General features: G+C 41.4%; 4 protein-coding genes across 5 annotated transcripts in view; 2 read left to right on the top strand and 2 right to left on the bottom strand.

The window, feature by feature from the left end:
• Positions 1–550: 550 nt before the first annotated feature.
• On the bottom strand, positions 551–6085 carry ciarta (circadian associated repressor of transcription a). Its single transcript, XM_076301262.1, has 6 exons — positions 5855–6085; positions 4462–4781; positions 3975–4050; positions 3746–3824; positions 3277–3433; positions 551–3048 (listed from the first exon to the last, which is right to left on the bottom strand). Exons 2-6 carry the CDS (start codon positions 4777–4779, stop codon positions 2560–2562), a joined length of 1119 nt encoding a protein of 372 aa, XP_076157377.1. The 5' UTR covers positions 4780–4781; positions 5855–6085; the 3' UTR covers positions 551–2559.
• Positions 6086–10314: 4229 nt separating this feature from the next.
• On the bottom strand, positions 10315–13762 carry mrps21 (mitochondrial ribosomal protein S21). The gene is made up of 2 exons (XM_076300904.1): positions 13639–13762; positions 10315–10752 (listed from the first exon to the last, which is right to left on the bottom strand). Exons 1-2 carry the CDS (start codon positions 13719–13721, stop codon positions 10572–10574), a joined length of 264 nt encoding a protein of 87 aa, XP_076157019.1. The 5' UTR covers positions 13722–13762; the 3' UTR covers positions 10315–10571.
• Positions 13763–17128: 3366 nt separating this feature from the next.
• On the top strand, positions 17129–21060 carry crabp2b (cellular retinoic acid binding protein 2, b). The gene is made up of 4 exons (XM_076301261.1): positions 17129–17442; positions 18498–18676; positions 20267–20383; positions 20732–21060. The coding sequence occupies exons 1-4, from the start codon at positions 17361–17363 to the stop codon at positions 20780–20782; spliced, it is 429 nt and encodes a 142-aa protein (XP_076157376.1). The 5' UTR covers positions 17129–17360; the 3' UTR covers positions 20783–21060.
• Positions 21061–24582: 3522 nt separating this feature from the next.
• The window catches only part of scamp3 (secretory carrier membrane protein 3), an 8636-nt gene continuing 5838 nt past the window's right edge, over positions 24583–27380 (top strand). The window contains exons 1-4 of one of the 2 annotated variants that reach the window (XM_076301259.1): positions 24583–25202; positions 25521–25601; positions 26066–26179; positions 26354–26428. In XM_076301259.1, the coding sequence (XP_076157374.1) occupies positions 25146–25202; positions 25521–25601; positions 26066–26179; positions 26354–26428 (327 nt within the window). In that variant the 5' untranslated portion in view covers positions 24583–25145. The remainder of the gene's footprint in view (positions 25203–25520; positions 25602–26065; positions 26180–26353; positions 26429–27380) is intronic. The other variant, XM_076301260.1, reaches the window with a different exon arrangement.

The raw sequence follows: 27380 nt of genomic DNA, 5'->3' as shown, positions 1-27380 counted from the left end.
GGCAATAAATAAATTGTCAAATACAGTTTAAAACAGTTTTTCTTTGTTTTCCTACAGGTTGTCCTGACTATGTCTTTTTCAAGCCTATCAGCAACATGTTGCATTGCGCAGCCTTAAGCCACATAAAATTGCCAATATGTTGCCACAGCGATCATATATCTAGTTTAAAGTTAAATGTAAAATGGCTTTTTCAATAAATGTATTAGGTCTGCTGTGTGTGTGTTATCATAATGTGTGTGGGGATATGGGCAGGTTGGTGAATGAATAATTGTTCTTTAACGTTAGTGAAAGTCGATTAGGAAAATTCCTGTAAGTTTGCAACCATAGTTCAGACCTTGTGTTCCTCTAAGTTTATATAAATAAAGGATTTTTTTCAGTCATAATTTGTCTGCAACTTATTCTGTTAAAGAAAACCGTGAACTGAAAATTGTTCATCCCACCAAATCATGAGTTGAGTGTATTGTTGCATCCCTATTTATGAAGTCAATCCCTTGTAACATGATGATGAATGTACACTTGTAGTATTGTAAAAACTCTGCTGAGATTTGAGTAACACATTCATGTTTTATTTATCAAAATGCTGTGACTGGTTAATCATTTTTCAACAACCATTGCAAAATATCCCAGAAGAGAACAAAATATGAAAATATATGGTGCTGGGGTGAATAAGAAGAGTATAGCACTGACAATTCAATGCCGGGTTGTAATCAAGTCTTGGAGTAACAAAACCTATGTAAAGCTGATAGCAGAAGATTCCTACTCGCTCACTGGTGTTTCCCACTTTCACTGCAAACACAATTACTTTCTCATGCACTCCTTATACAACTCCTAAGTGTCAGACTGAGATTTCAGTTGTATTTAGAATTTGCACCCCACTGTTTCCAGTAATTTCATATATACATTGATGACACTGACACACAGCAGAATAGGACAAATTCACAAAGACAGTTACTGAATGTCTGAGATCAGATCTGACAAATGTGTGCAAATTTATAAACACCTGGACCATCTCTGAGGTTGTGTATAGGTAATAGTTTCCCCCCCTATCTTTTTCTCCTATCTTGCAGGACAAAGTTGTCAGTCAATCTGTACTGTGTGTTTATGCCTGATAAAGAGATCCCAGTCATGTTTGGAGTCAATGTGCACACTCATACAGTACATGCACTCTTACTGTGTGCATGGGGGACTGTACCAAATAAACCCATATAATTTTTTTTACAGATGTGATGATGACCAATGGAAAATATATAAACAAAAAAAAATATCTACTGTCCATCACAAATAAAGAACAGAAGTAACTATAGAATTATAAAAATATTTTCAGAAATTATCTGAAAAAAATAAACGAAATACAGGGGCATACAAGAACATTTCGTATTTTTCTTTAAAAAAAAAAATGGCCACATATTTTGAACGCCTTTCGAAACTCATGTGCAAGTAGCGTTTGGCAATGACACTTCATTCTCTTTTCCTTACTTAAAAAAAAAGAACACAACACAGGAAAAAGAAAAATATCACAATGGGCAGACAGCATGTGCAACTCGTCAAAATACAAAATAAATACACATCAAGTTGTCAAGAGTCTCATTGGATGTTCCCGTAGCATCCCTGGGGTTTTAGGGATGACCTTAAGGCGGCTAATAATCCAGTTTCTTCAAGTAATGACCCCTTGGAAAAATAAAATGCCCACCACTATATGGTTTAACCACATGTTTATCACAGATAATCACATTTCTTCTTTTGCTCTTTCTAGTCTTAGTGGTTGTTCACGATTCAAGTTGTAAGGGTCAGAGAGCCAACGGCAGTTTTTTTTTAATTTTTATTGTCAGACTAGTTGGCAGTTGTTTCTTTTTTTTGATGGACTGACATTTGTGTGACTATGATGTGCTTGTTCTTACAAGATGGTTCACATCACCGTTTAGGCTGTGTTTGATGGTATTGGGAAGTACTTGGTGTATAGTGTTGAATGCTATGAGCCTGCAAACCATCGTATGGTTTAATGAGAAAATGTATCAAGTTTGTCAACTTTTTGGTAGAAGACTGATAAACTCATTTGAACCTTTGTTGAAGATTGCCGATTGTTTCCTTTCTTCAGTAAGTGTTTAGTAAAAAAAGTTACAGTTTCTCTGAGCTCAGTGTGATTCCAGTGGTACACCTCTGATTCAAGTGACGCTTATCAGGTGCAGTAGCAGTAGCTGTAGCCATTCGCACTGGCAGTAGTGCTAGCTTCTGTTTCTGAGAATGCACTGCATAAGCTGTACACTACTTCATTATCACTGAGGCATTTTCGGCATATCATCTTCAAGTAGAATATATTGGATGAAGTGCCTCTTTGAGCACCTGGAGAAGAATTCTGAAGGCCATCGGAATTTACCATATGCTTAAAGCAAAACAAAACATCGATGAATAAGACATCAAGTAATATGTTTTCAACATCCATTTCCGACAAAAAAAAAAAAAAAAAAATTGCTATCCAATGTCTGAAATCCAAATAACCTTCAAATGGCAACATGGTAGCGCACAATCATATCCGAAGACCAATAAACTGGCATCTCATTGCTACGTGTTTGTGGATTTACCAGACAAACTACAATACAAATTGTTTGTAAGGCCGGCCTCCTCTGAATACTGATTACACTCATCAGTGCCTTTACCCTTAGCCCCTCCTACTTCCCCGCCCCTAACAGCACCCCTTTGGCTACAGCTGCCTGGTGGGAGGGGTTTATCATGGGGAGGCAGGTGTAGCTTTTGGGAAATGGGAGTAGTGGAGGAGATGCAGCTGTCCTGGGTATCAGTGTAGCTCTCCACAGAAGGAGGTGCGATGACCAGAGGAAGCAGACCTCCTCTCTGCTTGGCGTTGTGGGGGGACACTTCAGAGGAGACACACAGATCAGTGCCATGTTGCAATGTTGTTGACTCTGACTCCTCCCTTGGGGGCGTGTTTTCAGCAGACCCAATGCCCTGTCCACACTGGGGCTTCTCGACCCGTTTGTAGACTGGAGAGATCGAGCTGGACGAGTCCGAGTCTGACCAACTCCTTTTGCGTTTCTGTGAGCCGAGATAGAGACCACACGCATTTCAGTACAACTAACCAAGAACACTCTCATCATTCTGAACAGATGTCAGGCTTCATAGGACTTAAAAGAATGTGTTTATCAGCCATGTAAGGTTCTAAAATTCCATGTTTTACACTATGGACCCAAATATTCTTTAGAACGTCCATTCTAAAACATTCTAAATCGCACTCATGTGATGTGGGAGACAGGCGCTACTCACTTTGACTGGGATGTGCAGCTGGTCCTGGTGCCAGTGGGGCATATGACGAGGGGTGGTTCTATGGCGGTCAGAGGGCACGCAGTGTTGCAAGCGCACCTGAGGGAACCACATCTTCAGCATCATCTCTATCTGCAGAAGCGAGCGCAGATATTTCTCTCTACATGACAAACAAGAAGACGGGAGGTTGAGGAAAAAAGGCACGCCAAGAGGAATAGGAAAGAGACTGAACAATTTACTTTACGGGACAATAAAACTTGGTAAAAGTTGTTTAGTGTCACCCATCCAGATACTGAGTGATTACTTTAACATGTATTATAGGGCTACTATCTATTACAATGTATGTTTTGGTTGAATTTACACACATAGCCAAATGGGTCCTTCCCTTTAAAATACTTAAAATCCGACAAAGAATCTTTAGGAGATTCCAAATAAACTGAATATGATTTAACACAGTCTGTAAAATACATACCCCAAATGAGGTTTCTGCAACATTCCCACAATCCTTTGCAGCCTATCCATGGCTACGCTTTGCTGGAACGTGTTGAGACCTGCCAATCAAACAAATCTATAATTGGTAACAGTATAGTGATTAGGTGCTGTCACTAAGCCTCAGACAGCAGCGTACACATACCAGCTCTTGCTCACCACCATTAGCCAAACAGGACCTATTAAGTCATCACCAGAAATGTGGATTATACCTTTGTCAAATCTGCCCGTCTTCAGTCCATTAAGCAGGTGCACAAGTGGCCTGAGGTATCCTTGGAGCTCGGAACACTGAAAAACAATGACATGACAAGAATGGTTAATAGCCAATAGTCATGGGGTGGTGAGAAAAGTACACTGTGAAGCCTACCCATGTACACACAGGTACATACACATACATACATACACCCACACACATTATTCTGTACAACTGGGTCCTGAACTGCTACCTCATCAAATCAGTTTCCCCCTATTTGCCTTGGACTGCTTCTCTATCTCTGTACTCATTTATTTTTCAAGCTCTCAACTGCTGAAAACTGTTGAGTTTTTAAATGTAAACAACTGACAGAAACGAGAAGCCACTTCCAAATGTAAAAGTACAAAGTACATTTTTTTGTTGTCTTTATGTTGAGGCAAAATCTGTATTGTGTAAAGAAAAAAAAGTTTATTATAAAACTGTATTATTTCATTCCACACTCTCACCTTTCGAGCAAAGGCCAAGTCCCCCTCAGTGGGTGGTGTGGCAGGGGAGGGGGATTGCCCTCCGCGGCCTGCCCCACCCAACTGCCCCTCCAGGGTCCCCCGCTGATCCCTTTGGTACCCTACAGGGCGGAGGTGGATAGGCAGGCTGGCAGCCACCAGGGAGAATCGTTCTAGTGAGGCCCGGCCTCCCTCCCCCTCTCCCTCAGAAAAGACGTCACCCTCATCTTCCGTCTGGTCGCTCTCACTGTAGGGGAAACTGGGAGTGGAGGAAAGGGACTCGTGTGAAGACCACTTAGTGGCGCTGCCCAATGACTGCATTACTGGTGGGAGGGAGAGAGACAGAAAAGAAGAGGATAATTAGTGGTTGTGGCTTGTGCAGAGTTGGAGAAAAAAAAGAAAACTGGGAGAGTCTAAAGACAGAGAGTCCAAAAAAGAACAAAACGAAATTCAGAATTAATACATTTCTGACAAGAGAAACACGGAGAAGGAGATGTGATCAAAGGAAAGGCAAAGATGCACGTGTGTTGAAGAGGTGGTGAGGTGACGTTTCACCGCAAAAACAAAGCAGCCAAGCCTCTCACGTTTGACTCACCCGCTGTCACATGGAAAAACTACTCACAGAATAACCAAAGTTATTGACCTTTCCCACCGAAATCCCTCCCCATTCTCTTCTAACAAGCAAATCCATACTTAGAAAATGATAACAGATAAAGTATCATTTTCTAAGCATGGGTAGCAGTGTCGACCTCACGCGCGGCAGCACCTTGCCTCAACATATCTCTAAACGTGATTGGTGGACATGGATCCATGCGTATCTAGCGCACGCTCATTTGCTGGAACGAAGACCGCTTGTTTTTGTGTCTTTTTTATTAAATCCAACTTGTCAGACATTCTAGCTTTATTTAAGTTGATTAAAAAAAAACACATGAATAGCTGTTGGTGAATAGGTTAGCCTATCTGTAGACATAATTATCTTATATATTTTATCTTATTATCTTATATCAATTAACGAGTTACGTAATTTCAACACCATTATTCACGGTCAGTTTATATGCCCATGTAGTCTATTCTTTACACTCCACAAAGTGTATAATAAACTCTTTGCCTGCGAGTTACGCTTACGCTTCCAAGTAACCAGTAATCAACCAAACTTTAATTCATATCTCTTTTTCAAAAAATCGGGATGATAACCTAGGGTTGACAGAACAAAGGGAGGCATACTATGCCTGAGCAAAAACATTCACGTGCCATCATTTCAAGGCACGCATGTTGCTAAACACATGCGGAAATTGATTCACTGTGATGCAATTTCACTTCGTTACAAACTCCATCAATACAATACAATACAATACAATACAATACAAAATACAATACAATTCAACACATTCCTTACCTTTGGCCAGGAACAACGTAAACCGTCTGCTTATAGTCCAAACTATTTACTTGATTGAGTATAGCCTAGGTCTTCTATTTAAATTTAATAGACTTCACAGTCCAGTGTTCTTTGAGCTATGTTAAGTTTGTAAATCACTGGTGTCTTGCAGAGAAGTTCACCGGTGTCTGACCATCAGTCTACTAACAGCCTCCTGTTCTTTTTTCTCCTGTCACTGATTCTTCCTACCAGTGAACGTTACTTTACAGCGAGGTAGTCCATGTGCATAGACACACGTGCTAAGCTGCGACCTACACACACTTCGCTGTAATTGGCTGATGTTTGTTGTGGCTGTATTCGATTGGCTGCCTGCGTGACCAGTCAGAGGCGTCTCAAGCTGTGATTGGTCTCTATGTACGACTTTGCGAGCATAGCCTGTGGCACGTGGCGCTCGTGCGGAAAAACAGCAGCGACGGCGGGGTTGGTGAGGAAGTGTACAGACTGACACGTTTAAGAAGAACATGTTGTGTGTTGTTCTCCTGCAAGGCCAACGATGGGGTTGGCCACTGCTATGTGGGACACTAAGAAGTACCGCCATTGGATAGAACGTCACTCTGGTTAGATCGGGATACAGTAAGCCTACATAAAAAGATGACAGATTATATAAATGATTGATATTGTGATGTAATTATATCCTGTGAAAATAGGTCTTATCAGAGGTTTTTGTCCAACGCGACTTAGGCTACAATGATATCAATAAACATTACACTAACATTAACAAAAACAATCTACTATAGTAAAGTATATATGGCGTAAATAAATGCAATAGAAGAGAAGGGCCATGAATCATAATTCAGTCAATGCAAATATCTCGATTATGTCCACCCAGGACGATACTTTTTATTTTATCTGTTGGTTCCCCGATGGTTGAACGATCTGCCAACCCTTACAAAAAAAAACTGCATTTCTTCAAGTGTCTATAGCCTACTCCATTTTTCTGAGTATGAAGTTTTGGAGGAAATATTTGCAGTTCTTGCACTGTACTACTTTATTTTTTTTATAAGGGAAGTTCCAAGTCCTCTTCTAAAAACTCATGAAGCATAGACGGATTGATACGGGCAAGGGCAAGCCCTAGCACTTCGGGGGGGGGGGGCTGGAAGACAGAGAAAACAAATAACACCAAAGCATATCTGCAGTCTGTTAGATTGAGAGTTTCTATGTATGTGCTGTAAACGGTGTGCTCTTCGCGAGAGTGGGTTTGTAGGCTACTATTAGCCTGAGTGCGTGCGTGCGTGCATGCATGCGGGGAGGGGGGGGGGGGGCATTCCGATTTTGTGCCCAGGCCCGTGTTCATGATAATCTGTCCATGCTTTGAAGACACAACTCTTCCAAGAATACCTTCTCTCCTAGCGCTTATGACAACCTCACACACCTAATACGCACTTACCACTCTTCCCCCCTCCCTCCCCTTTCTTCCTTCTCTACTCTTCTACAACTTCTCCTCTGACAAGTACAATAGGCACTCCTGTCCTCTAGTACTAGTCCAGGGGTGGGCAACTAATTTCCCCAAGGGGCCACATGACAAACTGGGACTGTTGAGGAGGGCCGGACCCAAAATACCGAACTCAAGTCTGAACTCAAAAACTCAATAAGTAAATCATATGGTTTTGTTTACTACTCGTAAGAACAGATGAAAATGTGAGGGAGACCAAGGAAAAACAGCAATAGGCTATTTAATCTATGTCCAGTATTTAATCCTCATTCTCGAAAATGATTTTTTGACATTGGCATTTTTTTTTTCAGTTTTCAAAGACTGATATAAAAAACTACTACAATATCTATATAATTAGGCTAGGCCATGAAAATGTGAAGGAGTCAGTACAACCATAGGCCTGTGCCACCCATTTCATCAACACTCAGCAATATTTCATCATTAAATCATTACCATCATTAAATTAAGTCTATGCAGAATTAGACTATGAAAATGTGGAGCAGACAATAGTAGGCTGTCATTAGTTAATCAACATGCACAAAGAAAACTATTTTAAAAATGTAGGCTATGTTTTTGCTTTAACTTTATGCACAAAACTGTGATTGGTCAACTCGCCCTGTGTGTTGAGCTGGCTGCTTCAAGCAACCTGTGGGTAGTAGCATCATACTAGTTCGCTAACATAAGCTTTGCAAATAAACTTAGACATATTTTGGTTACCGTGACGGGGTTATCCGAATGTAAACTGTCTATCTGCCAGTAACGTTTTGAAATGAACACTGTATTGCCAACAAACAGCAGGAGTTCGTTCTGACAACCTTTACGGTGGTGTGCAACGCAGACATAAGAGACACAAAACTTTGAAAGGTTTACGCCGACTTAAAGGCAACTGCATTGTGTCGACGCAGAAGCATAAATTCTATTTACCAGCACATCAGTGAGGGTGTTTACATCGAATGCATCCACGCACAAATGTATGTGCGTACAAATAGCAGTCGCTTTCAAAATAAAAGCAACGACATTGATTTGCGTGCATTATCTCTATGCTAGGCTCTTGAATTGTTCTTTCACGGACCTTACGCAGGCCGGTCAGGGAAAGCCCACGGGCCGGTCTATTGACAGATGCAGTGGTAATTTCTAGCTATAGTCTCCTGCACTGTAGTTTAAACGTTATTCTAATGCTGTAGCTATACCTCTGTAAAGTTGAAATGTTCAAATGCTTATGGTAATAGCTTAAATGTTATTATATTGCTGCAGTTGTAGTAAATGTTATGCTTAAATATTCCATTGCTGTTAGTCGCTTTGGATAAACATGTCCACCATGAATAAATGTAAAAAAATGTCCTAAATTGTCCTAAATTTAAAAGCTGTCTTAAGATGCAAGAATGTTTCAGGTTTCAGAGTTGTGTTGTTCAACCTCATGTTAAAGGAGAATTCCAGCAATTTCTCACATCTCCGTTTCTCGAGGTCGCCGATAGCGGTACGGAAAAAAAAACCTGAAAACAATTGGTTCTACCTATCTTGAGTTGCTGTAGCCAACAGCTAGAGCTGCCAGGCAGATACAGTGCTACACTCTGAGGGCATGTTTCTGATCCCCCATGTTCATGCCCTAGAGTGTAGCACTGTAGCTGCCTGGCAGCTCTAGCGGTTGGCTGCAGCAACTGGTGCTAGGTAGGTAACCAAATGCTTTAATTTTTTGTACCGACAGTACTAGTTGACCTTGAAAAACAGAGATCTATGTAAAAAATCGCCGGAATTCTCCTTTAAGCATGAATTGCAATTCAGGTCATTCCTCACAGCAGAGGTGCCTCTGGTCTCTGTCTGTGGGATCAAGCTTAACCCTGTTCCCATCAGACCCCTGTTGGGATGCATTGATGCATTTCCTGGTCAACCATTCTGACTTCCTCTCACACCACTGGTTCCTGCTTCACACGGTCACCGCACCAACATAGCCATCCACTGAAATATAGGTCATATGCCCCCACCCCCAGTGATATCTTCAGACAAGGGGGAGCAGGATGCTAAGCGATCAATATGCTATTCCGACAGTCAGTGTACCTAACCACAGGAAATACGCCCCATCCGAGAAGATTGGAATAGGTGTGCTCAATTAACCTTTCACGGACCTATTGCATTTCACTGCCCCTGACTCAGATCAATTGGGCCTAGCAGGGGGGCAGTATCACCTACTGACCTGATAGCGACTGTCCTGCATGCATTCAGATCGCCACAGTAATTTAGTTCAAAGGTTTTCCCTCGTTCTGGGATAAATGCAACAACGATACAGTTATACAGTTCAAAGTACTCTGTGGAGCATGGCACATTTTCACACCCTCTAGCTGTAGGTTATTCATTATAGATATCGAAAATACATTTACTTGAATGACATATTGCAAGAAAACAGGAATATTTAAAACAGGCCCTGACCCTATAAAAACCATCAAAACTATTTGTTTTTGTTTACAGGTAGGGCATTCCCATTCAATGGGTCATTCCGTGTCAAATCAGAAAAATTCCAGGAAAATGGTCGCTGCACCGATTTTGCTCAAAAATTGCCTACTTAAATATTTAGGTCCCAAAACTAAGTCTAACTAAATAACAAAATTAACTTGTTGTGTATAATTTTGACTCGCTCAAAAATACCTTATCTCAGAGACCACGTTTGGGCATTAATATTGGAAATGTTTACATTTTCACTGCGTCTTCTGGCCTGTACCACTTAACTACATGGTGCATATTAGGACTGACTAGTGGAAACAACAGAGGCTTATTTACCTGCCCTTCACAAGACCACTCGTTCATACCACTCATTAGTTTACCATCTTTATGTGGTAAGATGGAACAGATCCAAATGACTATGTGGTCTGAGGTGTGATGAAGATGACAAGCATACCACCAAGCATGCCATATTCAGCTAATTATCCAAACCACACTGAAAGTGATATGACTACCACAATCACAAACAGGAACACAATACAACTTTTGATAAGTATTTAATTGATGAGTATTATTTTTATTTGAGCATTTGTGTGTTACTTTGTGTAATAAAGTTTGAGATAGCGATTGGTCTCCTTCTCAACATGAGAAGGACGCTGTTTGCACCTCACTACATAGCAAAGCCACAAATTCATCCAAACAAACACAGTCTTGAAAGGACATCCGAAGAAGCCATATGGGAAGTTGCGGTTTACCAGCACGAGTCCTTCGCCTTCAGTAAAAAAAAAAGACGACCATTGGTCCTCTCCCTTCTCAACAGCCGAGCCAGGGGTCTGGACGGTTGGCCTTAGATAGAAAGGAGATTCTTCGGGCCATCTCTGCATGGTATATCCTCCTGCAGTTCTCGTAGTTTTCCCGTTGTCGCTGGCGACAAGGCTTCTCGTAGTACCTCTTCCGCTTCACTGTCTCCAGAATGCCATCCACAGACAACACCCTGAAAAAGAAAGAAGATGTAACAATGTCAGAGAGAAAGAAATAAAACCTTAAAGAAGTAAGAACTTCTGTTCCATCTTTTATCAAACTTTTGCGGCTGGACAAAAACAAACAGTATACTATGATCTAAGATCACAGACTGCTGTTTGTAAAAATAAACAATATTTTTTCTGTAGAAATTGGCCACCACTTCTACAAGATCAAAGCGCTGCATATCATGAAAGAAAATATGGCGAAAATAAATTGAAACACTTTCACACATGCATGCCTTGATTTAATGTACTTTTGTCTTATGTGATGAAACACCAATTACCAAAGAGAACGCTAAAATATATTAACTGCTCTATCTACTGATCCAAGTATGAGAATGAAAATATACAAATTGTTTAAAAATGTCTCTTTAAACTGGGCCACTCCTCAATGGTGAGGATGTCTAACACATGAGGAGCACAGCACTTCTGATTGGTGGGTGTGTGACTTTATCTCACACAAGGAGGACAACGTGAATAGATCATAAATAAAAGAAGTTGGAAAAATGGCTAAAATTGCAGTTTTGATTAAAGATTGATTAATGTCAGCCCTATCACCTACCTAACAACACAGTTGGTATTCAAAAGTACTTGAACTTATGGTCAAAAGTTTGGAATCATTCAGAAATGTTCTTGTTTTTCGAGGGAAAAGTCTAATTAAATTACACCAAATAAATGAGAAGTACAATGTATTTGCCATTATTGTTGTAAATGACCATTGTAACAGGACATGGATAGATTTTAATGCAATATCTGGGTCTACACAAGCGTACAGGGGTCTATTATCAGCAATTATCCATCCTGTGTTCCAATGGCACATTGTGTTAGCGTCTTTAAATGAGTTGAATAACCGCAGCATCAACAATTGTTCGATCAAAATGGCCACAAACTCTTATGAACTCGTCAATCTATTTTCTGAGGGCTGAAGACTATTCATGAGAGAAATTAGGCTACCAGGAAGTTCAAGATCTCATAGAAGGTTTGGTACTGCTGCCTTCACAGAAGAGCGATAAAGTTGTTCTGGTCAACCAGAATAGACAGGGGAGAGGGAGGCAACTCAGCAAGAAGTCAAATACATTAGAATGTTTAATTTAAGAAACAGACAGCTCGCAGGTCCTCAATTGGCAACTTCATTAAATAGTAACCTTCCCGCAAAACACCAGTGTCAATGTCAACAGAAGAATTGACTTCAGGATACTGGCCTGCTAACACCAGACCACTTCTCAAATCTCAATTGGTGAACACGTTTGTCTGTGTTCACCCAAGCTAGCCAGGCAGAGCGTTGACACCAGATCCTTTTCAAATGAGATTGAGAGTGGGTCTGGCAAAGGTTTGTTGACTTACGACTTCCAGCAGGGGTCTAACTAGCAGTGTAATTCAACTTAAATCAGTGTATTAAACTCTTACCAAATCGTTTCAGAAGTGCCGCAATCTTGTAAACCAACGGTTCCCAAACTTTTTTTTCCTGCATACCACCACCTACATCCTGACTCGGCTCACATACCCCCACCATCCGACAGATAAAAACGTAACACATTCGATTGACGCATTCCAGGTATTATGTTTATGTTTAAAATGAAACACAAAGAACAAAGGTCTTAGGATATTCAAAAATTTATTTTTGACAATTTTCCGACATTGTCCTTTTCATTTCGCATACCCCCTAGTGGAAGCTCATGTGTACCCGTACCACAGTTTGGGAAACCCTGTTGTAAACAAAGGTTTTAAATGCAGTTGTTTACTCGATTAGAAAGAAATACACTTCCATGCTGGAATAGCGATTGTATTTGCATGCCCGTGTTTTAGGGACATTTGAAATGGGCTTCAATGGCCTCTTGGCCATAGACGGGCCTGCAGAGCAAATCCCAAAATTGCCAAAGGTTCGTATGGATATTCCCAGGCTAAGGCAGAGTTGTAAAGAGAAAGCCATATCTCAGACTGGCCATTGACAAAAAGAACAGATTATGATGGACAAATGAACAAAGACTGGGGAAAGGTGTTAATCTAAAGTCAGATTATAAAAAAAGGAAATTCCTGAGACCCAGACCAAATGCTTCTGTCAAACTTGATGAAAGAAATAATCTGCTCTGGGAGTGTCTTAGTGCTGGTGAGGAGATTGATATTGCAAAAGGAAGAAATAATGTAATTTCCCTACGCCACGCCCATACAAATGGTGCTTAATTGGAAGCAAACTCTTCTTACAAACGTACCCGGCCCCGTAAAACCATAGCGTAAAACCAGAGCCCTTCTAAGGGCTTATTAGATATTCTCTGGTAAAACCAAGTTCCAGGTCCGGGAGGGGAAACTCGCCTAATGCCCCAAAGCACAGCTCCAAACTATGCAAGGCTGTTAGGGGAGCGCTGTCTATAATGTGGACATTTAGAAATGACAAATTTTTTTAACGACAGTGTTCTTTTCTACGATGGAAACAGCATATCTATTCATTTTATTCAGGTTTCAGTATTTGAATTTACAGGTCCAGATAAATAAACACGCGTTGTGACAGATATATGGCTGTTTTAAACCACGTTACACAGCACGTTAACGTTAAAATAATTATCATCGCTGATGATAACATTGGCGATTACTACTGTAACAACGACACATACTTAAACTATTTAATGCGTATCCTCCAGATGTTAGTTTGGTTTGGTAAGCATCATGTAACATTACATTGCAAGAATTCCGCATGAACAGAGAATGACATTGAATTAGCTAGCATAACGTTAGCAAGCTAAATGAGTCATTTCTGACGTTAGCATTAGCTGCTACATGATGGAGATTACGATTGGTATATCAAAACCAGAAACGTATTCAAAAATATAATTCAAAAGGTACACAAAATCTATAACATTTACCGATTTAAAGCTTTGTATGCAGCGTCAACGTTTCCATCCTGAACCATTACAGTTCGAGCAACGAAGCGAAGATGTCTAGCCATATTGGCCTGTGTCCTTCCACATCTCCTCCGGGTGGTAACATGGACGCAAGAGACACAATTGTTCCGCGAAGTTGGTGTTCGAAACACTGGGTGGCGCTAAAGATAAAGTAACGGAAACGGAGCCCGTAGGCCTATACGGATTTTCTCAAAGTATGACAATAGAGACCTTATTCACCTTATTCCGCGCGCAAACATGGGGGCGCTAGCTTTGCCCACATTGTCTCCGAACTTCCGATTGAGCAGTAGGCTACATCCAAGTTAACTATAGAATCTTTGGATGTACTGCTCACACATTTAGCTCTTCGTCAGGGTCATCTTACTTTAAATCATGAGGACAAAAGACAAAGGAAAGGAAATACAAGGCTTTTCCATCAGAATCATGTTTGTATGCAATATGAGGAGCGGTGGAAGAAAAGTGAAAGAGAAGAATTTCTCTGTCTAATTCATGGACACATACCTTTATATAGGCTTCTCTGGCCTGGACTGTGAGAAATAATGGTCTAGATAAGAAAATGCTTGATAAATGAAAGGAGACCCTCTCACACTGTCTGCTCAGTTTCATGTAGTTTTGTAAAATGAGAAGCCTCCTTGGAAAGACCCAGGTCATCATCATGCCACGGGACATTCCTGAATTGGTCTTTATGCGTTTTCCTCTTTCTCTTGGTCTTCCTTGTCCTTTTCCCTTGTTTTTCTTTCCTTAGCGATTTAAAATGTGATTCTTTGTGGAAGATGAAGGGAGGTCAGACCTCAACCATTTCAGCTCATTATTTTGATCGCATTCTAATTCTAACTTCACTGACCTGGCTGAACTCTGCCATCCAGCCAAGAAGCCAAGAATGAAAAAATGTGCCTGTGAGTGTGTGTGTGTGTGTGTTTCCATGCCACATTTCCAGGGGTATCACTTCCCATCCAGACATGTTGAAAGGTCTCTGGTGGGTATGTGTGTGTGTGTGTGTGTATGTGTGTGTGTGTGTGTGGGGGGGGGGGGGGGGGGGGGACTCAGGAGCACAGACAGAATGAAAAAAAAAGGAAAAGGTAATTACCCCTGAGCTTTTCAGAATGAGAAGGTCTGCAGTGTCATTTTTCACCCCTGTCCTCTGTCTCTCTTCCACTAAACCACTTCTTCGCACCATTACCTTTGATCCTCTGCCCTCTCACTCACTGACCACCGTCACCTTTTCCACCCTCTCTGCCTGCCTTTTGAAAAGATGGCCCTTTTATGGTCAGTCATTCAATTGCAAACATTTCACTTTTTTCTCTGCTTCCTCACCTCAGGAATGTGCCAGCCCCCTCAGAGAGAGAAAGGACTGGCCAGAGAAGCATGAATGTGAAAGGGGCTGGAAGGTATAGAGGTGTGGACTGAGCACCTTTAAAACACAACGATTCTGTTTCATGCAAGCTAGTGGTTTTGTTGCAAAGGAAGACAGGCAAATCTGGAAACGTTGTTTAAAAAAACAAAGAGATGTTTATAAAAGTCTGTTTATAAGCGTGTCTTTATAAATTTACTCATCCACATAGTCACATGGTATGAAAAGGAACACAACATTCAGATATTTATGGCATTTTGTGTTCTGCCAGATTTGTAATCACTGCATGTCATTATGGGTATTTAAGCTGTTTTACCTGATCTCAAATTCTTTCTTGTTGCCTCATTATGGAAACATGTCAAAAAGGCCTTTTAAATTTTTACAAGACTCTCTCTCTCTGTGTTTGTAGTTGCTGTGTGTGTGTGTGTGTGTACATGTGTGAGTCGTGTAATTGCAAGAAAGAGAGAAGAAAATGAAGGAAGAGAGAGAGAAAGGGAGAAAGAGAGAAAGGGGTGGAGAACTTGAGATACGGACTCTAGATAAAGTTTCGAACAATGGAGATCTGTTTAGTACACATAAACACAGACATGCATCAACATGTTGTCACTGTAATGCAGACATTGTTAGAATGAAAGAATGGACGCTTTCAGTATATTTCACTTTTTACTTTTCCATAAAATGTCAATTTTATGTACCTCTTCTATTTATGAGTTCAGCATTTTATTTAAACTTTTGATAGTTTTACCCAGAAAACAAGATTAAAACCCAGAAACCAGGCCCATTTGTTCTGTATTTGCATGTGTTGTTCTTTTATGATGGGAAATGGCCACAAATAAATTAAATGAAAGAAACATGAGAACACTAAAAGCTTTAAGAATTTTATTGTTTTACCCCATGAAACAGTTCAGAGTTTAGTTGAGGGAGCATGCTGACAATTTTCAACTCATAAGTTAATGGTTTGTTTCATAACGACCAAACTGGCTCCAGTCTTCCGAAACAGTGATGATGCAGACAGTTGTGTTGTTTCCTTGAAAAGAAGCAATTCTCAAAGTCTTTCACTAGTTCCCGAGAAGAAAGCAATTAGACTCTTAATGGTTTCAGCATGTCTTCACAAAGTTGACTGTCAGGAAAAACAAGATGTGAAATGTCAGAGAACAGTTTTTTTACAGACACCAGGGCATTACCACAGATCTAAATAAATAAATATACAGTATATATATATACTGTACGTTTTTTTATTTATTAATTATACTCTTTAGGGACCATGCATTTTTTTTTTTACATAAATGTTGCCATTTTATGCATTATACCAGAGTTAGCCTTAGGCTAATTTACATCTGCTGATCACCTGATGATCATGTTGTCATATATTATGGCACATTTGTACAAAATATTATGTGCAAATCTGAGCAAATTCAGTCACAGTAGAATGGCCTTGGAGAGTGGTGACAAAGAAAATACACCTGAAAATACATAATGGTGATGTCAGCATCATGGGATATCTGAACGGACAAAAGTACAGTGGCATCTTAAGGAAAACTTTGACCAGGCCATTGCTCATGACACCAGACTGGACCAAAGGTTCACCTTCCAAGAACTGACCCATTGGCGCACACAAACAATGCAGTTGCCTAACCGCAGCACCCTGACTTGAACCCTACTGAACATCTGTGGAGAGTTTGGAGATGGCTGTCCACCAACAGTCCACATGCGACCTGACAGAGTTAGATAAGCTCTGCAGAGCTAAATGGCAGAACATGTGTGCAAAGCTCAACATACCCAAGAAAACTCATCAATCATCATTCACAATGATTATTTGATGTGATATCTCAGTTTTCCTTATTTAGTCGGCCTATAAGAGTTTAGCATCTAGGCATAATAACATATCTGAATTATGCTGCATGCTTTGCAGCATAATAATGAAATCGAATCTCGCAAAGATTTTTTAAAAACATGTTTTATTTGGGGATGAGAGGGGGAGGGGAGGGGAGTGGACCATGTTGTAGCGCATCTCATGACTCATGTAAATTGCGATGGGCGTGCTATTGAAGGGGCTAATTGGCTGTCGCGCTGCCCGGCGCCTGAAACCCATGGTCACACGTTAGGACCAATAGGAACAAGTTGTTCGAACTGAGCTAACGAGCAGAGGGCTGGAGGATTCAGGCGTAACGGTGCGCGTCCCAGCCACAAAAGGAGGACGCTGCTACAACGGCGCTACAGAGAACCATTTATTATAGCCTGCAATTGACTATATATTTAAATACATTTGTCAAATTTGTCAAATTATTTATCAAGTAGCCTATCTGGCGTTAATTGCACACTACCTGCAAGCATGGAAAGTAAAATCGCTGACTTCTCTGGAACATGGAAAATGAAAAGCTCCGAAAACTTCGAGGACCTCTTAAAAGCTCTAGGTAAGTTAGATGTTCTGACAAATAACTTACTTTTATTTACTAATCTCTTGGTATCACATTCGCGGCATATCATTGGCATGTGCACGCATGTATGCTATTGTCGCATAGATTACTTGGATACAGATTAGTGACAGACTTTAAATTCGTGGGATGACTGGGAATCACTCCTATTCACGGGGCATTAGGCTATTTCAATTATATCACTGTCTTAAACAAATACGTATCCAATAGCCATGTCGAAATATAGAATATCACTACTTAAAACAAATTGCCTATGTAGCCATGACAAGAGGTTTGATTTGCAGTTGCCCCGAATGCGCATGTTTGTGTGCGTCTGCTGTTGCTTTTGGGTGTGATGAGTTCGAACTGCAAATAGCCCACAAAAAACTTGAAAAAAGTTAAAGGTTAGTCCAAAGGAAACGTTCTCTCAATCAGTGTTGACAGTATAGGAGTAATAAGGTATGACTAAACGTGTTAAACCTATTTTTCAAGCTTCTTCTTAATTCAGAAAAGGCTGTGATTCATTTGAGAGTGCAGGTCGCCGGCCGGCCAGGGGCACCAGCTAATGACTAATGGGTTCGGAAAAGGGGTCTTAATGAAGACCTCATGAGATTGAGATTATGTTCCCCTGTAATGGAGCCTCCATGCCCTCGGTGCTTAGGCTACACTGGCCCCAATGAAATCGCTGCAAGGGGCGCGCTGTTTGCTCTGGAGAAGGCTGTGTTGAAACCCTGGTGGCGGCCGGCATTCATTCTGTAGACCGTTGGGTTGGGGGCTGGTATTTGTTTGTCTTTGGAGAAATCTCCCCCAATCACCTTAGAAGAAGGTGTTTGGGATATCAGTTTCCAAATTACCTTAGTCCATTCTGCAAGCCACATTCCACTGTAATCACTAGAGGGCCCTCCTTATTAAAGTCAGCAAACCACAAGCATTCTTTCAGTGAGGTCAAGGAGGCCCACACACAATGACATCCATCCATCTTTGGTTACAGAACATACAGTGTACCAAAAGTATGCATAATTTGCCTGTGTGTGTGTGTGTGTGTGTATTTGCAGGAGTAAACGTGTTCCTTCGAAAAATCGCTGTGGCGGCGGCATCTCGCCCAGCAGTGGAGATCTCACAGCAGGGCGAGACTTTGTCCATTCAGACATCTACCAGTGTCCGCACCACCCACATCTCCTTCACTGTGGGACAGTCCTTCAACGAGACCACCGTGGATGGACGACCATGCACGGTATCAGCCTCTCTGAATTGGTCAATCAGTGTTGTCATGCGTTTGTGTAGAACAGTGGCCTCCAACATTTTCCATCCAAGAGCTCCCAATGTTTTAGTCTAGTATTTACACACCCAAAACAGCTGAATAAGCTTCGTATGCGTTTTAAGGCTCCTTTCAACTCCTTTACCATCTCTGTTTCCTTGAACCTTTTAGAGCACTACAGGTGGGGGGTACTGGTAGTTCCTAAGCTACCTGTTAGAGACTCCTGGCGTAGAACCATATGAATGAGTTTGTCTCAATGTATTTTTTGTCGATGCTTGTGGATATCTATACCATTAGGAGATAGCAGAGCTCCAAACAGTTTGTAAATAAGTGATTAAGATCACTTTTCTATTTTCCTTTCTTATCCATTGCTCTAGAACAGTAGTTCTTAACTGGTCTGGCTTTGGGACCCAAAATTTCCCATGTTCATCAAGTCGCGACCCATATATTTTTTAGCACAACAGATATGGTAAGCTACATGCTAGGACATGCAAAGTGCCTGTAGTCTTATTCGTTTGTAACATGCTGATGTTTGGCATTACATTTGTGAAGTCTTGTGAACTCCTGATGCCTCCTTAACAGGTTTGTCTTTGACAGGGGTGTGTGGTTTTCATGTGAAATTTTAGTTTTGATGGTTTCATGCTCTCATGTGCCAGCAATTCCACTTACCACTTACTCTGAGTTAACGTACCCAGGTTTAGCACTAAACCACGTATTTGGAATACCCCCCTGGACTATGAAACATAACAAACTGTTCCAGCCAATCACAGACAAGATGCGCATTTAGGAGACTTTCAGTTGCACAGGAGGGAAGCGGAGGAAAGGGCTCATTAGCTGTATGTTTGAACGTCAACAGAAGTGACGTTACAAACATAGCTTAGAGCACCTTTAAAGGGGCAGTCAGTGATCATACGTGATTTCAAGCCCATTGCATTTTTGTCACAGCAATCATCTTCTCACGACTGCTATAGCTAGGCAGCCCAGGCTCCAAAAGCTGGAAACAAACAAAGTGGGGGCAGCCTGCAGCAAAAACAAAAACCCTGGGTGGAGTTGGTTATACTCAAGGGAGCGGTGAGCTACCCTTCTGGTGTGTTTTGTTTGGTCCTATTGGTTAAAATGTAATGTACGTTGTTTTGGACAAAAGCGCCTGCTAATAAATTTAAATATAAACAAAATAAATGTGACTTCCTGTGCAATCACTGATCATACCTTTAATGTTATGTAATCATGGTCTCATTAATCATCTTTCAAGCTGTAACCAAATTCTCATAAGGGTGAAAGGAAGGATGAAGCAAAATGAGCTCCAATCATAACTGCTGTGTTGAATAGTGATGAGATTGTTTTTATTGGAGTATTTGTGACAGTTAAACCACAGAATTAATCAAAATGAATTTTCTATAAACACAAGTGGAAAACATGTGGCTATTTCCATGTCTTCCTGTTCAGTTAGTTGTCATCTAAACAGCCATTAATCAATCTCACTCTTTTTTTAACTATGTGTGTTAACACTTTAGTTTCTTTTCTCTCTTGCTCGCTCTCTCCATTGCTTGGCTGTCTTTTGTTCAGAGTCTCCCGCGCTGGGAGACTGACAGCAAGATCGTCTGTGAGCAGACTCTCCAGAAGGGCGATGGACCCAAGACGGGCTGGACACGAGAACTGACCAACGATGGAGAATTAATCCTGGTGAGACCGCTTAAACCTGCCAATCATTTCCAATGGCTTATGTGTGCACTGTCATGTTAAAGTCTTCACTGGATTCTTTTCACAATACTGAACATCCATCGTCTGATTGTCAGTTGGATAAGATTATGTTAACATTGACTGACTGTGGAGAGTGAATAGGTCAACAGTATATTTGGAGAGTACAGGAAGTGTGTCATTGACAGGGAACTTTATTTAACAATTCCACAGATTTCCCTCTTCTTTTTCTGTGTAGTATTGTCCTACAAACCAGAAATGTACAGGATGTAAATAGATTTCTATTAAAATGCTGCAGTATAATCTAAACATGTGTATGTTCCTGTATTGCAGACGATGACTGCCGGGGATGTTGTATGCACCAGGGTGTACGAAAAAGAATGAAGAGCCACTTTTTGACACCTTTTACTTTGTCTATAGTGCATAATCAACTTCATCAGTCTGTCAAATATTGGTTTATCAATATATTAAGTGTTTGTATGGGATGAGTGTCTTTCTTGCATAATTTGTTTTGTTTTGTTTGTCATTTATGTATGGTTATGTGCATTTCATTTTCTATTTGCATGCAAGTATGTCTTTTTTTCCAAACCAAAAGCTTGTATTTATTCTGAATGTTTGTGTGAGAATGCATTTATACCAATAAACCAAAACCTGAAAAAAAAGATGAGTTATTTTCTCAGCCTCTGCACCACTGAAGTAGCTGCACGCATTAGACAGAAAGTTGATATGTCTCTCCTCCCTTCCTATCTTTGTCAATCTCTACCCCTGTAATTTTCACTCCCCTGTTTTCTCTGTGTCCCCCCTCGCACTATATAATTCCATATTTCCTTATCAACACATATTGCCCTTCATCATGTTCCCTTCTGGCCTATCAACACCCTTTCCCTCCTCCCTCTCTCTGTATCTTTTCTGTAATCAGCTTCCACCCTTTTCATTTCCCCCTCGCCTTTCTCTCTCCTCTCTCCCATACGTTTCAAGACGCCATCCCGTCTCTCAGTTCTCACTCAGTTGCAGAAATTAAATCCATATTTTCTGGATTCCGTCAGGAGTTCAAGAGTATGGTTTTTGGCAAGTGAGCGGGGGGGGAATCATGAGGGAGTGGTAAGGAAAGAGTGAGTGAAGGAATGAGACAAGGGCTACGGGGAGGAAGGAAAAAAGTCAGTTCACATTTTGGGAAAGGTCCTCCTCGTTCTCTCTCTCTCTCTTTCTCTCTCTCTCCTTCTCTTCTTTGTCTTCCTTGCAGCTGTGACTCGTTATGAGATCTGAAAACCTGGCCCCATTCCTTGGTGAATACAAGTTACTGCCTGGTGTTCTGTGGTCAGTGACTATGTTCTGCCGTCTCGCACTTGCATACAAATTTGGGTCAGAGCCATAATGCAGAAGTATTGGAAAGATGGAGCAGTGTCTGAGAGGTAAAGCAACAAAGGCATGCCTAATGTGTCTATCCACCCACCAGCAACTGTAAAACTGACTGAACTCTGGTGCTTTTGACGACACACACACACACACTCACATACACACAGACATACTCTCTCGCTCGCTCGCTCTCTTTCTCAGCAGACCCACAGAAAATATTCTATTTCCTGTCCTATGTGTCATGCCAGTGATCTCTTTTCCAGGCACCTTTGCAGACAATGTCAGCTCTCACAGTCTCCTCTGTCCTTCTTAAGTTTGAAAACTCTGCACGAAGTGTGTGTGTGTGTGTGTGTGCGCGCGCATGTGTATTTGGTCACATAAATGTACTCTGCCAGAGTGCATGCAGAGAGCGGGGGAGAGAGTGTGTCTAAGTTTGAGACTGTTGTCGCTGTCTAAACTCTCTCAGTGAGCATGTGGAAGACCTACTCAAGATTTACAAAACTATGTTTTCAGTGCTCTCTCCCTGAGGAGTGCTCTCTATTCCAGCTCCTCTCTTTGATAAAAAAAAAAAAAACACTGGCAAACAAAGGGTTCTGAAGACCTATGTTTAATGGAATGCTCCATCATGAACAAAGTACACACTGGGCCGATCCCCAGAGAGGGTGGTTGTGGTGGTGGTGGCAACAGCCGCGGTGGAAGGGACTGAGGGAGTCCGAACATTGTTTCAGATGCGTACGAGGAAGCTGCGGCCTGATCGAGTGCAGGGCCTCTCTCACCACCAGATCTCCCTCTGAGCAAACCGCAGTGCTTATGACTTCTGGTGTGCTTTCTTTCTCTCTTTATCTCTCACTCTCTCTCTCCCTCCTCTCCTTTCTCCTTCTCTCTTTATTTAATTACTCACATGCTTTCCACGTTCCACTCTCTCTCTCTCTCTCTCTCTCTCTCTGTGACACATACTTTTATCCTCTTTTGATTCTACTCATTTTCAATGTTGCATTAATTTAATACACCGTGCATACATTTAATAGTTCACTCCCTCTCCTCTCATTCATTCATCCAGAGTCTCCCTCTCCCTTTTCCCTCTCCCAACATCCCCCAGCCATTATGTCAGCCCATTCCATAGGCAATGATGTCATTGGGTCATGTATCGCTTGATTGGCCATGGAATGCTGTGGTTTTAGGACTTGGAGGCACCCAAGTCCAGTAGTGGGTGGACGTGGAAAGACTCACAGACACATGTAAAAGGCAATGACACACACACACACACACACACATACACTCACACACACACTCACACACTCACACACACACACACACAAACACACACACACACACACACACCCGCACACACACACACACACACACACACACACACACACACACACACACACACACACACACACACACACACTTTCAGCTACATCTCAGGCAAACTGCGACCAACTTGTAACGCTTTAGTATGTCAGTAGATATGTGGAAGTATCACATCTAAATCGTGTGTGGGCGTGTTATGATCATATGACTGCCCCTCCATCACCCATGTGAACCCACATGACTATGGGATGTGGGGGGTTGACAGTTTACTGTAAAGAAAAGACTGAGGATAGAGGGGGAAGTGTGAATCAACACATGGATCAAACAGAAATGCTCAAATCCAAACAAATGGCATGTTCTGCTAATATGCTGACTCACTCAGACAGGATTACGGTTAAATTCACTTGGAAACTCAATGTTTGCAGAGACAGTGGCTGTAGGGTCAGGGAACTATGGCTAGTGCACTGCTCTCATACATTTTGATACCACCTGATGTGGCAACTTGCATTTAGTGAATAATACCAACATTAATGTAAGCAGTGTCAAAATGTACAAAATATGAACCAAGAATAATTGTAGGCATAGTCTATAGTACCACCATGCCACTTACTATCACACTATAACTAAACCCCTTAATTTCACCCCTTAAAACCCTTCTAAAATTAAGTTTTAGGTAGAAATGTGCATATTAAGGTCAATTAAGGAGAAAAGCCTGAATTTACCCCTTACTTTTTCAAATTCCCCTTAATTTCCCCCTTAATCAAGGAACACCTGAATTATCAACTTCAAATAAAACTAAGATATACTTAAATTGTCCTTAATTACCCCCTTAATCACAACAAATAAAAGGAATCCCCAACCCATAAGGGGTTTCACACTCACCTTAAAATGGCATTTTAAGGTAAAATGAAGGGCCTGTTTTACAAATAAAGGACCCCTTCATATATTTTTGGCATGCTTTCAGGGGAACTTTAAGGTAAATTTGAGTAGCTTTACTCAAAAGACTACAATATTTCAAGAATCTTTCACAAATCTTGTCAAATTCTTCTGGTGTAAGGATGGCTGTAGTTGACATGCGTAACTGGCCAAAGTCGACCGAGGTGGCGTTTGTTACAACCGCGACGGCTTTGGCGTTTATGAACCCACAGCGACGCCTTGTGGTTGAAAATAAAAACAATTTATTTTATTTTAGATGATATCATTGGTCTGATTTTGCTACATTAACCCCCTCCATTTTCTCTTTTGGTAGCCCTTCGCAATGAAACTGCGTAGGCTAGTAGTAGCAATAAGGTCACATACGAATAGGCTATAATTCTGTCACTGGAAATATTTTGTCTAATTCGTATCACAGTAATACACACGGTATGGATGTCAATGCATTTAAGAAATGTAGAGTCGTCAGTAGGCTACAGACCCAGCTACAGACACAAGCACCAGGACACAGACGGGCAACAGACACGCCCCCTCCCCCTAAGTGCACACGTGCTTCAGCTTGTCCTCTCGCCGCAGTCACATGACTTGACTTCCTGAATCCTGCTTTCTCACGATAAATCTCACCGCTTTCGTTACTGCAAGGAAATTGGAATTCAAAGGGCAGGCCACAATTAAGCGAACCTTTCGAAGACGACGCAATGCAGCCTGGAGGACTCAAAAACACCAGACACTATAAATGAGAGTAAATGAAGACAAGGTTGGCTACGTGGCTTGCCAGCTAGCGAGCAACGTAGCGATAGCTAATTTGATTTAACGGTAACGTACGTACGCTAGCTTAGCTGTCTTTTAGCTATTTAGCTAGCCTTTAGCCACAGTGCTAACAGCTGTCGTTTAGTTTTAGTGCTTGATCGAGTGGAGTAATCACACAACAACCAATACCAACAAATCCGTTCAGATACAGTTATAAGCGATTCGAACGTTAATGCTAACTAAACATCCTGCTAAGCGGTATCATTGATTAAACTCCACAGACATCCACATTCTCAGGGGTTTTGGAAGGATAGTAGCTTTCAGATTCAAGCTAGCTCGCTAGCCGACATACTAAAGACATCTTTGTAGTTGTCAAAACCAACGATAAGGAATCATGTCAAAGTACACCAGTTTTCCTGAGCCGAATGCCGAAGATCAGAATCCATTCCAGGTAACTCTAATGTGATTTGTTATGTTAGTTTCATATGATTAATTGATGACTGAATGCGAACGTGATATTATGAAGAACGTAATGGTTCAGTAACGTTAGAGTTCGGTTATTGCGTTGTATCATATTGCTGGCGCAGTAACAACGACAACAACTTGAGAGGATGTATTTTAAGCAATCAGGAAGGATCTGCTGATACTTAGTCATTGCAATGATTGTGGTAGCAATAATATGGGCTCAAAAAGCTACTGTTGTGTCTCGTTCTCTGCCGACTCATTCATAATATATTAAACGCCTTGTTTTCCTTGTGTGTTGGAACAGGACCCGTCTGTTACCCAACACAGCAGCACCACGGGTTATGCCACTCTGGACCTGTACAACCCTTTTGACAACAAGACAGTGGTGAGAGGCCCGAAAGCTTTTTAGAATCTTTTGCTCATGTGTGAGTTGGTTTTGGAGGGCCAAGAGTGAATAGAGGGGGCTGGTGAGAATGCAGAACTCAACAGGCATGCATGACATGAATATTGCATTCCTGCCATCTGGGTCCTAACCAAGACCATATCATGAGATGGTCTGTGTGTTGACGTCCTTTTGGTTGTTGCTTGCAATGCATTGCACTCGGAGAGCATTTTATTCAGTGTCTGGCTGGTTAACTTGATTATGTTTTAAACATTTGTGTGTGCAGTCAGTTTCCTGAAAGTAATTATTAACCTGTTTCATAGGGACACAAAATCCAAAATGTAATGGAAAAAGCAAATGACATACTTCGCAACAAGTATGAACAGTAACAGTTGCTAAAACATACAGCATTGTGTCAATATATTTATGTAAATATTTATCTTTTAATTTGCATTTTGCATTTGTAGCAGCCACCACCTCCTTACGAGGCCACAGTGCCCAATGCACCTCCGCCCGCTCAAACCCCACCCAATCGGACGACACCCACGGAACCACGCAACTATGGATCCTACACCAACCAGGTACCTCTACCGTTAACCCCAACCCGCACCCCCCCCCCCCCCCCTCTCCCAGTGAGAGGGTCACAGAAGGCTGCAGTGCCCGGGCGAACATGCCTCCTAACATGTATGTCCTCTCAACCACTTCCGGTCGACTCACAGTCTGTAACCTTTCCTCCTGTCTTACTCATTCTGTAGAACGAGGATAGTTCTGCCTTGGGCTCATATGTCCCACCCATTCTGCAATCAACAGCCAGCCCACCTGGAGATACTGTATGTGTTTGCCCTCCCACTTTGCATATAGAGGCAACCTTGAGTCTAGGCAAAAAAATAAATAAATCAAATGCCCTTGCTCGCTCTGTGCCTGCCCTGCGTGCAGTAATCATAAATACTGATGTACCTTTTATTCTGTTTGATTCTAACATGCTATGGCTTACACACTAACAATGCACGCTTGTGCCTTTTAAGCTCTAGCCCATATTTGTGATGTTTCGTCTTGAACAGAGTGAATATGAATGTAAAGGAGACGTTTGAATTTATTTGGTATTGAATAGGCTATAAGCTGCTTTCTGCTGTGATTTTTGGCACATGTCTAGGGAAACCAACAGAAGCATCACTTAGCCTCATGATGCTCTACTTTTGCAAGTAACTCAATAACCCTGCAGACAATTTGATTTAAGTGATTCTTTGTACCTTACAAAAGCTTGTTTGTGAGTACCTTATGTTAGATCAAGGCAAATACCCAGAAAACACTTCATTCTTGTGTGGACTTCTACCAACGTAGAAGTAAGTACATAGAATAGTGAAATGAACACTTTAATCCCCCCTCAATGTTTATAGTACACAGCTTGGTATAGGATGTCTGTCACTGTTTATTGCAGGGATGGATAAGTCATGTGGTTGGGAGGGGCCACTGACTCTCAGATGAAGCTCAGATTATGTCACAACCTGTAGCTTCATTCGTAACACGACTGACCTCTCCCACTAGACTCCCATTGTTTCACAATACATATTTCACCATCCATGCAGTGCAGCACTCGCATGTTTTTGCATAACAGAGGATCAGACGGGTATAGAGAAAATCCCCAGACAGACATTTTTGTGCTTAACACCCAAAGACAGGATAGCTAGTTTGCAACTAATTAATGGTCCTGTGATAACATTTACAAGTTCACCACAGGGCAGTGAAGGTGAAGCTGTTGACTCTGCTGAACCCCTCCTCCCA

The sequence above is a fragment of the Alosa pseudoharengus genome, unplaced genomic scaffold, assembly GCF_046254945.1.
Source record: "Alosa pseudoharengus isolate Yale_2024_CS ecotype anadromous, Long Island Sound unplaced genomic scaffold, YU_APseudo_1.1 YU_APseudo_1.1_scf_23, whole genome shotgun sequence".
NCBI classification, from domain to species: Eukaryota; Metazoa; Chordata; class Actinopteri; order Clupeiformes; family Clupeidae; genus Alosa; species Alosa pseudoharengus.
The sequence above is the reverse complement of the archived record's forward strand: the minus strand, read 5'-3'. Positions and strand labels throughout refer to the sequence as shown.